The sequence below is a fragment of the Sebastes umbrosus genome, unplaced genomic scaffold (genome assembly GCF_015220745.1).
Source record: "Sebastes umbrosus isolate fSebUmb1 unplaced genomic scaffold, fSebUmb1.pri S35, whole genome shotgun sequence".
NCBI lineage: Eukaryota > Metazoa > Chordata > Actinopteri > Perciformes > Sebastidae > Sebastes > Sebastes umbrosus.
This window is the reverse complement of record NW_023618440.1, coordinates 160,613-175,000: the sequence shown is the minus strand read 5'-3', so window position 1 is coordinate 175,000 and position 14,388 is coordinate 160,613. Positions and strand designations below refer to the sequence as shown.

The window sequence follows — 14,388 nt, the reverse complement described above, 5'->3', positions numbered from 1 at the left end:
AACAATATAACTACAATACATTAACAGTATAACTACAATATATTAACAATATAACTACAATATATTAACAGTATAACTACAATACATTAACAATATAACTACAATACATTAACTGTATAACTACAATATATTAACAGCATAACTACAATATATTAACAATATAACTACAATACATTAACGGCATAACTACAATATATTAACAGTACAACTACAATACATTAACGGTATAACTACAATACATTAACGGCATAACTACAATATATTAACAATATAACTACAATACATTAACGGTATAACTACAATACATTAACGGTATAACTACAATACATTAACGGTATAACTACAATACATTAACAATATAACTACAATATATTAACAGTACAACTACAATACATTAACGGTATAACTACAATATATTAACAGCATAACTACAATATATTAACAGTATAACTACAATATATTAACAGTATAACTATAATACATTAACAGTATAACTACAATATATTGACAGTACAACTACAATACATTAACAATATAACTACAATATATTAACAATATAACTACAATACATTAACGGTATAACTACAATACATTAACGGTATAACTACAATACATTAACGGTATAACTACAATACATTAACAATATAACTACAACATATTAACAGTACAACTACAATACATTAACGGTATAACTACAATATATTAACAGCATAAATACAATATATTAACAGTATAACTACAATATATTAACAGTATAACTACAATACATTAACAGTATAACTACAATATATTAACAGTACAACTACAATACATTAACGGTATAACTACAATATATTAACAATGTAACTACGATATATTAAAGGGACTGTTTGTAAGAATCATAATGTCTTGTTAACAGCTTCACCTGTGTCCGTTAAGTCAACTAAAGTCAGCGTCCTGTTGCTGGCGCTTGTGCTCGCTCTACATAGACATGAAGGAGCATCGCTCAACACAGTGAGGAGACACACGTCAGCTAAAAGCACAATATCACTCTATATTTCAGCTGCTTGGCAGTAATGTTAGCTGACCAGACGAAGGTCTCTCCATGAATCAATGCTGATCCTAGTGTTGGCTTTTCCCGCCTCGGCCTCCCGACCGCGGCCGGAGGGAACGGGGGAGACGCCGGAGTTTTGGTCGGAGACGATAACGTTTCTCTCTGCGGAGCCCCGTCACTTCACAAGACACGGGAAACCTCTGTTGGTCTGGAGGAGCTGCAGCAGTTATTTCTGCACAAACGTCCACTGAACATTCACTAGATATTCTCAGAGCTAAACTAACTCTTCTGCAGTGTGGTGTGAGCAGCATGCACGTGAGAGGTGGAGCAAAATAGTGAGAACGAGCGCGGTGTGTGAGTGAAGGCAGGCAGAGGAGCAGAGGAGCAGAGGAGCAGAGGAGCAGAGGAGCAGAGACTCCGGTCCTGGAGACCAAAGCTACGGTCTCCCCCGCGTCCTCCGACCGCGGCCAACACTGTTTAACAGCTTCACTAGATACAACCAAGAGGTTTTGGTGCCTCACTGGAGTTTGTGTTGGAGTCTGAGTCTGAACAGTGTAGACACACGCGAGACCATGAGACACCGACCAGCAAGGATTTATACGTGGAAGAAGTTACAAACAGGAACTTTAACAATATAACTGCAATATATTAAAAGTATAACTGTACTATATTAACTACAATATAATAACTAATAAGTGTATAGTATTACTGCAGTATTAGAACAGTTTATTTACATTAGTACAGCAGTATTACTAGATTGATTAACAGTAGTACTAGAGTATTAGTACAGTGTAGAAGTACAGCAGTACTGCAGTATTACTAAAGTGTATTAACAGTAGTACTAGAGTATTAGTACAGTGTAGAAGTACAGTAGTAGTGCAGTATTATTAGAGTACATAAAGAGTAGTGTTACCTCCCACATGGGTTTGATTCCCTCCTTGAACAGGTGGAAGTCGCTGTGTCCACTCAGATCACCTGGTCGGACCAGGTGGCTGTAGAACCTCCAGAACTGCTCCACCTGAACACACACACACACACACACACACACACACCTGGTGTATTGATCTATTGATGAAGTAATTGATCAGTTAACTAAAGAAACATTTAATATTTCATAATTAAATGAGACGACCATCCAATCACTAAAGGTATGATGTCACCTGTAACTGAACACACCTGTGTGTGTGTGTGTGTGTGTGTGTGTGTGTGTGTGTGTGTGTGTGTGTGTGCCCATGTGCGTGTACCGAGGCCACGCTGCCGATCTGTCGGATGTTTTGTTCGTAACTCTGAGAACTCGCAGGACGACTCGGAGTTCTTCTGCTGTACCAGAAGGTGTAGTTATACTGGAGGGGATGTTCACCTACACCTGGACACACCGTCTAGACACAGACAGGTAGAGAGAGACAGACAGGTTAAAGTTCACCTACACCTGGACACACCGTCTAGACACAGACAGGTAGAGAGAGACAGACAGGTTAAAGTTCACCTACACCTGGACACACCGTCTAGACACAGACAGGTAGAGAGAGACAGACAGGTTAAAGTTCACCTACACCTGGACACACCGTCTAGACACAGACAGGTAGAGAGAGACAGGTAGAGGGAGACAGGTAGAGAGAGACAGACAGGTTGATGTTCACCTACACCTGAGGTCTGTAGTACGAAGCCAGTTCATCATCTCCAGGGTATCTTCTTGTTATCTGGCTTCACTAACTCTAACAACAGAGATCTCACTAAGCGGTCCTATGAAGCTGCTTATCAACTCAGTGAACCAACCCAGAGTTTCACATAAACGGGGAGGAGTTAGCAGCATCTGACCAATCACAGACATGGACTAGTCCACTGACCAATCACAGACATGGACTAGTCTACTGACCAATCACAGACATGGACTAGTCCACTGACCAATCACAGACATGGACTAGTCTACTGACCAATCACAGACATGGACTAGTCTACTGACCAATCACAGACATGGACTAGTCCACTGACCAATCACAGACATGGACTAGTCCACTGACCAATCACAGACATGGACTAGTCTACTGACCAATCACAGACAAGGCAGAGTGGCACATTTATCAAAGGAAGAGTGAACTATATCAGACAGATATGAAGAAGGTAAACTCTTAATCAGACTAACAGTAACAGTTGAAGCTGCCAGATGCAGGAAGAACAGCTGGTGAAAGAAACAACTCCAGATGGGTGAATCCGTAAATCAACAGACTTATTCATTTAACTGAATACTCAAAAGTCGGATATATTCATCTAGATATAAATAACTTTCAGGAGTGTAATGGATGAATGGATTACTCATCTTTTTACCCTATCATAAAGATAAGGTGTCTATGACTATTCCAATCTTCTTTCAGCTGCGTCCTCCTCTCTGACGGTGTAAAACGGACTCAAGAGCAAGTAAAAAGAATAAATATAAAACCATTATTCAAAGAGGTGAACACCCACAGCATAAATCCAGCTGTTCTTCCTGCATCTGTCAGTTTAAACCGAGTTGTTTTTAGTCTGATTATCACGGTAACTTCTTCATATGTGTGTAATATTATCATACGATCTGCTCACCGAGCTCTGATTGGTCAGTAGGAGATGCTTTAATATGAGTTGATCTCTTATCTGGAACAAAACCTGCTCCGGAGCAGGTGAGCTGTTCAGCATCAGTTACCATGGTGATCTACCCAGCATCAGTTACCATGGTGATCTACCCAGCATCAGTTACCATGGTGAACTACCTCAGTAAGAAGTAATCCTCCTTCGTAGGATGGAAAACCCTGAAGGGTTAACCCTGAAGTTACCTTAGGTACAGGCCTCTGGTCTCACCTTGCGTCTGTTGTTGTTGTTGTTATTGTTGGTCCCGTCACTGTTGTCATGGTGACACTCTGTCTCTTCCTGGTCCTCCTCGTCTGTTGGACTGAAACACAAACAGGAAGTGTCTCCGTTATCATCTCAGGCTAGCAGCTAACATTCTAACGTCATCAGCTGATCACATTCAATGGTGGACAGGTGGACGGGTGGACGGGTGGACGGGTGGACAGGTGGACGGGTGGACGGGTGGACGGGTAGACAGCCAGCCGCGGCCCAGGTATCTGATGGAGTCTTCTCTAAGAGGCAAACACACAATAAAACAGGTAACGTTGTCATAGCAACAGGCCTGCCTCAGCCTCACTGTACACTGTAAAACGTCCCAGAATGCTTCAGGATGTTTTTCCCACCTGTCTAATGTTCACTGTCCACCTGTCCACCTGTCCCGTTAAGAGAACTAACGTTTAATGAATACAGATATAATACTTGAACTTCCTGCAGTTTATCATTTAGAAAATGGGTTTGTTCCACATCAGACATTTCATACATGTTTATATTTCTATTATATTATTTCTACTAATTATCCCGTCATTGAGTCATAAATAACACCTGTCTCCAGGTGAGGAGGACATCACAGGAGGAGACCAGGTGTCTCCAGGTGAGGAGGACATCACAGGAGGAGACCAGGTGTCTCCAGGTGAGGAGGACATCACAGGAGGAGACCAGGTGTCTCCAGGTGAGGAGGACATTACTGGAGGAGACCAGGTGTCTCCAGGTGAGGAGGACATCACTGGAAGAGACCAGGTGTCTCCAGACGGTGTGAACCACCTTTACAATAACTCACTACATGTTAACCACTCCTTAAATATAAATATATAATAATCTATAAGTCATTTCTATATTAGTGGTATATTACTGTTAGCATGTTAGCTGTTAGCTGTTAGCATGTTAGCTGTTAGCTGTTAGCCTGTTAGCTGTTAGCATGTTAGCTGTTAGCATGTTAGCATGTTAGCTGTTAGCATGTTAGCTGTTAGCATGTTAGCTGTTAGCATGTTAGCATGTTAGCTGTTAGCATGTTAGCTGTTAGCATGTAAGCTGTTAGCATGTAAGCTGTTAGCCTGTTAGCTGTTAGCATGTTAGCTGTTAGCATGTTAGCATGTTAGCTGTTAGCTGTTAGCATGTTAGCTGTTAGCATGTTAGCTGTTAGCTGTTAGTATGTTAACTGTTAGCATGTTAACTGTTAGCATGTTAGCTGTTAGCTGTTAGCTGTTGGTGTTCCGGTGTGACCCGGGTCATTACCGGGTGTGTATCGGTTCTTATCGGGTCTTACCGCTCCAGCTGGTTCATCCCTGCTCCGGCAGACTCTCCTCTCGTGACTCTGAATGCTTCACTTAGTCCTTACTGCTCTGAGTCCTCGTGCTGCTGCGGCTCCGAGGCTAACGGCTAACGCTCAGTGCGCATGTGCGGGATCAGTGGACGGGAGGGGACGAGGGACACTTTAATGCTGCTGATTCGCGTTTTGACTGCTGAACCAGTCAAACCAAGTACACAGTTCATGTACTCAAGTACACAGTTCATGTACTCAAGTACTCAAGTACACAGTCCATGTACTCAAGTACACAGTCCATGTACTCAAGTACACAGTTCATGTACTCAAGTACTCAAGTACACAGTCCATGTACTCAAGTACACAGTCCATGTACTCAAGTACACAGTCCATGTACTCAAGTACACAGTCCATGGACTCAAGTACACAGTTCATGTACTCAAGTACACATTACCTGTAGTCAAGTACACAGTCCATGTACTCAAGTACACAGTCCATGTACTCAAGTACACAGTTCATGTACTCAAGTACACAGTTCATGTACTCAAGTACACATTACCTGTAGTCAAGTACACAGTCCATGTACTCAAGTACACAGTCCATGTACTCAAGTACACATTACCTGTAGTCAAGTACACAGTCCATGTACTCAAGTACACAGTCCATGTACTCAAGTACACAGTTCATGTACTCAAGTACACAGTTCATGTACTCAAGTACACATTACCTGTAGTCAAGTACACAGTCCATGTACTCAAGTACACAGTTCATGTACTCAAGTACACAGTCCATGTCAGAGATAAATATTGTGCTTTTGGATACTTTTGGTTTGAATACTACGTTTGTATATTTCTGCTGCAGTGAAATATTTTTACTACAATAAACCACCAGAAAACTTTCTGATACACGGGGCCTTTCCCATTTCCTATTTTATATGGCTCGACTCCTCTCCTCGACTCCTCTCCTCGACTCCTCTCCTCGACTCCTCAGTTGTTCTCAGTGGCAGAGCAGCAGTGTTTCCTCTCTGTAGTCTGTTACCTGTTAAACAAACACCTGCACATGAATAACAGCTGGTCTGTATTTATACTGTGGACTGAGTCCTGCTTAGAGGACCAGGAACCATCTCTACTGTGGACTGAGTCCTGCTTAGAGGACCAGGAACCATCTCTACTGTGGACTGAGTCCTACTTAGAGGACCAGGAACCATCTCTACTGTGGACTGAGTCCTGCTTAGAGGACCAGGAACCATCTCTACTGTGGACTGAGTCCTGCTTAGAGGACCAGGAACCATCTCTACTGTGGACTGAGTCCTGCTTAGAGGACCAGGAACCATCTCTACTGTGGACTGAGTCCTGCTTAGAGGACCAGGAACCATCTCTACTGTGGACTGAGTCCTGCTTAGAGGACCAGGAACCATCTCTACTGGATCAATACCTTTATATTATTAATCATTATTAGTGTCTGTAGTTATTGATGTTCTGACAGTAGTAGTTCTGTATCAGGCTGAATGTTTCAGTGAAAATGTAAATGATGTAACTCATATCAAACCAGACATTCAGGAGTTATCAGCCTCATGTGACTGAATGGAAATGATGATAAATGATGTAAAAGACAGACCCTCCTTCTCTCTCTGACTTTAACTGGATACTTAATAAAAGTTAACAAATAACAGATCATCAAAAGAAAACTCTTTCTAATAAAAGCAGAAAGTAGTTTGAGGTCTGTTTGTTGTCAGCTCTTATAAACCTCTCTCAGTGACGGACTCCTTCAGAGTCCGACTCCTTCAGCCGCGGTGTGTGAAGCAGAGCTCCTGCAGGTCCTTCTGCTGCTGGAACACTTCACCATCAACATGGTCCGTCTGTTGTTCACTCCTACAGTTAACACCGTTCACTCCTACAGTCAACACCGTTCACTCCTACAGTCAACACCGTTCACTCCTACAGTTAACACCGCTAACTCCTACAGTTAACGCCGTTCACTCCTACAGTTAACACCGTTCACTCCTACAGTTAACATCGTTCACTCCTACAGTTAACACCGTTCACTCCTACAGTTAACACCGCTAACTCCTACAGTTAACGCCGTTCACTCCTACAGTTAACACCGTTCACTCCTACAGTCAACACCGTTCACTCCTACAGTTAACACCGCTAACTCCTACAGTTAACACCGTTCACTCCTACAGTTAACACCGCTAACTCCTACAGTTAACACCGTTCACTCCTACAGTTAACACCGTTCACTCCTACAGTTAACACCGTTCACTCCTACAGTTAACACCGCTAACTCCTACAGTTAACACCGCTAACTCCTACAGTTAACGCCGTTCACTCCTACAGTTAACACCATTCACTCCTACAGTTAACACCATTCACTCCTACAGTTAACGCCGTTCACTCCTACAGTTAACACCGCTAACTCCTACAGTTAACACCGTTCACTCCTACAGTCAACACCGTTCACTCCTACAGTTAACGCCGTTCACTCCTACAGTTAACACCGTTCACTCCTACAGTTAACACCGTTCACTCCTACAGTTAACACCGCTAACTCCTACAGTTAACGCCGTTCACTCCTACAGTTAACACCGTTCACTCCTTCAGTTAACACCGCTAACTCCTACAGTTAACGCCGTTCACTCCTACAGTTAACACCATTCACTCCTACAGTTAACGCCGTTCACTCCTACAGTTAACACCGCTAACTCCTACAGTTAACACCGTTCACTCCTACAGTTAACACCGTTCACTCCTACAGTTAACACCGCTAACTCCTACAGTTAACGCCGTTCACTCCTACAGTTAACGCCGTTCACTCCTACAGTTAACGCCGTTCACTCCTACAGTTAACGCCGTTCACTCCTACAGTTAACACCGTTCACTCCTACAGTCAACACCGTTCACTCCTACAGTTAACACCGTTCACTCCTACAGTTAACACCGCTAACTCCTACAGTTAACACCGTTCACTCCTACAGTTAACACCGCTAACTCCTACAGTCAACACCGTTCACTCCTACAGTTAACACCGTTCACTCCTACAGTTAACACCGTTCACTCCTACAGTTAACACCGTTCACTCCTACAGTTAACGCCGTTCACTCCTACAGTTAACACCGTTCACTCCTTCAGTTAACACCGCTAACTCCTACAGTTAACGCCGTTCACTCCTACAGTTAACACCATTCACTCCTACAGTTAACGCCGTTCACTCCTACAGTTAACACCGCTAACTCCTACAGTTAACACCGTTCACTCCTACAGTTAACACCGCTAACTCCTACAGTTAACGCCGTTCACCTCCTACAGTTAACGCCGTTCACTCCTACAGTTAACGCCGTTCACTCCTACAGTTAACACCGTTCACTCCTACAGTTAACACCGTTCACTCCTACAGTCAACACCGTTCACTCCTACAGTTAACACCGTTCACTCCTACAGTTAACACCGCTAACTCCTACAGTTAACGCCGTTCACTCCTACAGTTAACACCGTTCACTCCTACAGTTAACGCCGTTCACTCCTACAGTTAACACCGTTCACTCCTACAGTTAACGCCGTTCACTCCTACAGTTAACACCGTTCACTCCTACAGTTAACACCGTTCACTCCTACAGTTAACACCGCTAACTCCTACAGTTAACGCCGCTAACTCCTACAGTTAACGCCGTTCACTCCTACAGTTAACACCGCTAACTCCTACAGTTAACACCGTTCACTCCTACAGTTAACACCGCTAACACCTACAGTTAACGCCGTTCACTCCTACAGTTAACGCCGTTCACTCCTTCAGTTAACACCGCTAACTCCTACAGTTAACACCGTTCACTCCTACAGTTAACACCGCTAACACCTACAGTTAACGCCGTTCACTCCTACAGTTAACACCGCTAACTCCTACAGTTAACACCGTTCACTCCTTCAGTTAACACCGCTAACTCCTACAGTTAACACCGCTCACTCCTACAGTTAACACCGCTAACTCCTACAGTTAACACCGCTAACTCCTACAGTTAACACCGTTCACTCCTTCAGTTAACACCGCTAACTCCTACAGTTAACACCGCTCACTCCTTCAGTTAACACCGCTAACTCCTTCAGTTAACACCGCTAACTCCTACAGTTAACACCGCTCACTCCTACAGTTAACACCGCTAACTCCTACAGTTAACACCGCTAACTCCTACAGTTAACACCGTTCACTCCTACAGTTAACACCGCTAACTCCTACAGTTAACGCCGTTCACTCCTACAGTTAACACCGCTAACTCCTACAGTTAACACCGTTCACTCCTACAGTTAACACCGCTAACTCCTACAGTTAACGCCGTTCACTCCTACAGTTAACACCGTTCACTCTTACAGTTAACACCGCTCACTTCCTACAGTTAACACCGCTAACTCCTACAGTTAACACCGCTAACTCCTACAGTTAACACCGTTCACTCCTACAGTTAAACACCGTTCACTCCTTCAGTTAACACCGCTAACTCCTACAGTTAACACTGTTCACTCCTACAGTTAACACTGTTCACTCCTACAGTTAACGCTGTTCACTCCTACAGTTAACACCGTTCACTCCTACAGTTAACACCGTTCACTCCTACAGTTAACACCGTTCACTCCTACAGTTAACACCGTTCACTCCTTCAGTTAACACCGCTAACTCCTACAGTTAACGCCGTTCACTCCTACAGTTAACGCTGTTCACTCCTACAGTTAACACCGTTCACTCCTACAGTTAACACCGTTCACTCCTACAGTTAACGCCGTTCACTCCTACAGTTAACACCGTTCACTCCTACAGTTAACACCGTTCAAACCTACAGTTAACGCCGTTCACTCCTACAGTTAACGCCGTTCACTCCTACAGTTAACACCGTTCACTCCTTCAGTTAACACCGCTAACTCCTACAGTTAACGCCGTTCACTCCTACAGTTAACACCGTTCACTCCTTCAGTTAACACCGTTCACTCCTTCAGTTAACACCGCTAACTCCTACAGTTAACGCCGTTCACTCCTACAGTTAACACCGTTCACTCCTACAGTTAACACCGTTCACTCCTTCAGTTAACACCGTTCACACCTACAGTTAACACCGTTCACTCCTACAGTTAACACCGTTCACACCTACAGTTAACACCGCTAACTCCTACAGTTAACACCGTTCACTCCTACAGTTAACACCGTTCACTCCTACAGTTAACACCGTTCACTCCTACAGTTAACACCGTTCACTCCTACAGTTAACACCGCTAACTCCTACAGTTAACACCGCTAACTCCTACAGTTAACACCGTTCACTCCTACAGTTAACACCGTTCACTCCTTCAGTTAACACCGCTAACTCCTACAGTTAACGCCGTTCACTCCTACAGTTAACGCCGTTCACTCCTACAGTTAACACCGTTCACTCCTACAGTTAACACCGCTAACTCCTACAGTTAACACCGTTCACTCCTACAGTTAACACCGTTCACTCCTTCAGTTAACACCGCTAACTCCTACAGTTAACGCCGTTCACTCCTACAGTTAACGCCGTTCACTCCTACAGTTAACACCGTTCACTCCTACAGTTAACACCGTTCACTCCTGCAGTTAACACCGTTCACTCCTACAGTTAACACCGTTCACTCCTACAGTTAACACCGTTCACTCCTACAGTTAACACCGTTCACTCCTACAGTTAACACCGTTCACTCCTACAGTTAACACCGCTAACTCCTACAGTTAACACCGCTAACTCCTACAGTTAACACCGTTCACTCCTACAGTTAACACCGTTCACTCCTTCAGTTAACACCGCTAACTCCTACAGTTAACGCCGTTCACTCCTACAGTTAACGCCGTTCACTCCTACAGTTAACACCGTTCACTCCTACAGTTAACACCGCTAACTCCTACAGTTAACACCGTTCACTCCTACAGTTAACACCGTTCACTCCTTTCAGTTAACACCGCTAACTCCTACAGTTAACGCCGTTCACTCCTACAGTTAACGCCGTTCACTCCTACAGTTAACACCGTTCACTCCTGCAGTTAACACCGTTCACTCCTACAGTTAACACCGTTCACTCCTACAGTTAACACCGTTCACACCTACAGTTAACACCGCTAACTCCTACAGTTAACACCGTTCACTCCTACAGTTAACACCGTTCACTCCTACAGTCAACACCGTTCACTCCTACAGTTAACATCGTTCACTCCTACAGTCAACACCGTTCACTCCTACAGTTAACACCGTTCACTCCTACAGTCAACATCGTTCACTCCTACAGTTAACACCGCTAACTCCTACAGTTAACGCCGTTCACTCCTACAGTTAACACCGTTCACTCCTACAGTCAACACCGTTCACTCCTACAGTTAACACCGCTAACTCCTACAGTTAACACCGTTCACTCCTACAGTTAACACCGCTAACTCCTACAGTTAACACCGTTCACTCCTACAGTTAACACCGTTCACTCCTACAGTTAACACCGTTCACTCCTACAGTTAACACCGCTAACTCCTACAGTTAACACCGCTAACTCCTACAGTTAACGCCGTTCACTCCTACAGTTAACACCATTCACTCCTACAGTTAACACCATTCACTCCTACAGTTAACGCCGTTCACTCCTACAGTTAACACCGCTAACTTCCTACAGTTAACACCGTTCACTCCTACAGTCAACACCGTTCACTCCTACAGTTAACGCCGTTCACTCCTACAGTTAACACCGTTCACTCCTACAGTTAACACCGTTCACTCCTACAGTTAACACCGCTAACTCCTACAGTTAACGCCGTTCACTCCTACAGTTAACACCGTTCACTCCTTCAGTTAACACCGCTAACTCCTACAGTTAACGCCGTTCACTCCTACAGTTAACACCATTCACTCCTACAGTTAACGCCGTTCACTCCTACAGTTAACACCGCTAACTCCTACAGTTAACACCGTTCACTCCTACAGTTAACACCGTTCACTCCTACAGTTAACACCGCTAACTCCTACAGTTAACGCCGTTCACTCCTACAGTTAACGCCGTTCACTCCTACAGTTAACGCCGTTCACTCCTACAGTTAACGCCGTTCACTCCTACAGTTAACACCGTTCACTCCTACAGTCAACACCGTTCACTCCTACAGTTAACACCGTTCACTCCTACAGTTAACACCGCTAACTCCTACAGTTAACACCGTTCACTCCTACAGTTAACACCGCTAACTCCTACAGTCAACACCGTTCACTCCTACAGTTAACACCGTTCACTCCTACAGTTAACACCGCTCACTCCTACAGTTAACACCGTTCACTCCTACAGTTAACGCCGTTCACTCCTACAGTTAACACCGTTCACTCCTTCAGTTAACACCGCTAACTCCTACAGTTAACGCCGTTCACTCCTACAGTTAACGCCATTCACTCCTACAGTTAACGCCGTTCACTCCTACAGTTAACACCGCTAACTCCTACAGTTAACACCGTTCACTCCTACAGTTAACACCGCTAACTCCTACAGTTAACGCCGTTCACTCCTACAGTTAACGCCGTTCACTCCTACAGTTAACGCCGTTCACTCCTACAGTTAACACCGTTCACTCCTACAGTTAACACCGTTCACTCCTACAGTCAACACCGTTCACTCCTACAGTTAACACCGTTCACTCCTACAGTTAACACCGCTAACTCCTACAGTTAACACCGCTAACTCCTACAGTTAACGCCGTTCACTCCTACAGTTAACACCGTTCACTCCTACAGTTAACGCCGTTCACTCCTACAGTTAACACCGTTCACTCCTACAGTTAACGCCGTTCACTCCTACAGTTAACACCGTTCACTCCTACAGTTAACACCGTTCACTCCTACAGTTAACACCGCTAACTCCTACAGTTAACGCCGCTAACTCCTACAGTTAACGCCGTTCACTCCTACAGTTAACACCGCTAACTCCTACAGTTAACGCCGTTCACTCCTTCAGTTAACACCGCTAACTCCTACAGTTAACACCGTTCACTCCTACAGTTAACACCGCTAACACCTACAGTTAACGCCGTTCACTCCTACAGTTAACGCCGTTCACTCCTTCAGTTAACACCGCTAACTCCTACAGTTAACACCGTTCACTCCTACAGTTAACACCGCTAACACCTACAGTTAACGCCGTTCACTCCTACAGTTAACACCGCTAACTCCTACAGTTAACACCGTTCACTCCTTCAGTTAACACCGCTAACTCCTACAGTTAACACCGCTCACTCCTACAGTTAACACCGCTAACTCCTACAGTTAACACCGCTAACTCCTACAGTTAACACCGTTCACTCCTTCAGTTAACACCGCTAACTCCTACAGTTAACACCGCTCACTCCTTCAGTTAACACCGCTAACTCCTTCAGTTAACACCGCTAACTCCTACAGTTAACACCGCTCACTCCTACAGTTAACACCGCTAACTCCTACAGTTAACACCGCTAACTCCTACAGTTAACACCGTTCACTCCTACAGTTAACACCGCTAACTCCTACAGTTAACGCCGTTCACTCCTACAGTTAACACCGCTAACTCCTACAGTTAACACCGTTCACTCTTACAGTTAACACCGCTAACTCCTACAGTTAACGCCGTTCACTCCTACAGTTAACACCGTTCACTCTTACAGTTAACACCGCTAACTCCTACAGTTAACACCGCTAACTCCTACAGTTAACACCGCTAACTCCTACAGTTAACACCGTTCACTCCTACAGTTAACACCGTTCACTCCTTCAGTTAACACCGCTAACTCCTACAGTTAACACTGTTCACTCCTACAGTTAACACTGTTCACTCCTACAGTTAACGCTGTTCACTCCTACAGTTAACACCGTTCACTCCTACAGTTAACACCGTTCACTCCTACAGTTAACACCGTTCACTCCTACAGTTAACACCGTTCACTCCTTCAGTTAACACCGCTAACTCCTACAGTTAACGCCGTTCACTCCTACAGTTAACGCTGTTCACTCCTACAGTTAACACCGTTCACTCCTACAGTTAACACCGTTCACTCCTACAGTTAACGCCGTTCACTCCTACAGTTAACACCGTTCACTCCTACAGTTAACACCGTTCAAACCTACAGTTAACGCCGTTCACTCCTACAGTTAACGCCGTTCACTCCTACAGTTAACACCGTTCACTCCTTCAGTTAACACCGCTAACTCCTACAGTTAACG

General features: G+C 44.3%; 1 protein-coding gene across 2 annotated transcripts in view; it reads right to left on the bottom strand.

The window, feature by feature from the left end:
* The window catches only part of eif4e2rs1 (eukaryotic translation initiation factor 4E family member 2 related sequence 1), an 8,043-nt gene extending 2,690 nt beyond the window's left edge, over positions 1-5,353 (bottom strand). The window contains exons 1-4 of one of the 2 annotated variants that reach the window (XM_037762851.1): positions 5,178-5,353; positions 3,866-3,956; positions 2,278-2,412; positions 1,947-2,051 (exon numbers count right to left, since the gene is read on the bottom strand). In XM_037762851.1, the coding sequence (XP_037618779.1) occupies positions 1,947-2,051; positions 2,278-2,412; positions 3,866-3,956; positions 5,178-5,194 (348 nt within the window). In that variant the 5' untranslated portion in view covers positions 5,195-5,353. The remainder of the gene's footprint in view (positions 1-1,946; positions 2,052-2,277; positions 2,413-3,865; positions 3,957-5,177) is intronic. The other variant, XM_037762852.1, reaches the window with a different exon arrangement.
* Positions 5,354-14,388: the final 9,035 nt, after the last annotated feature.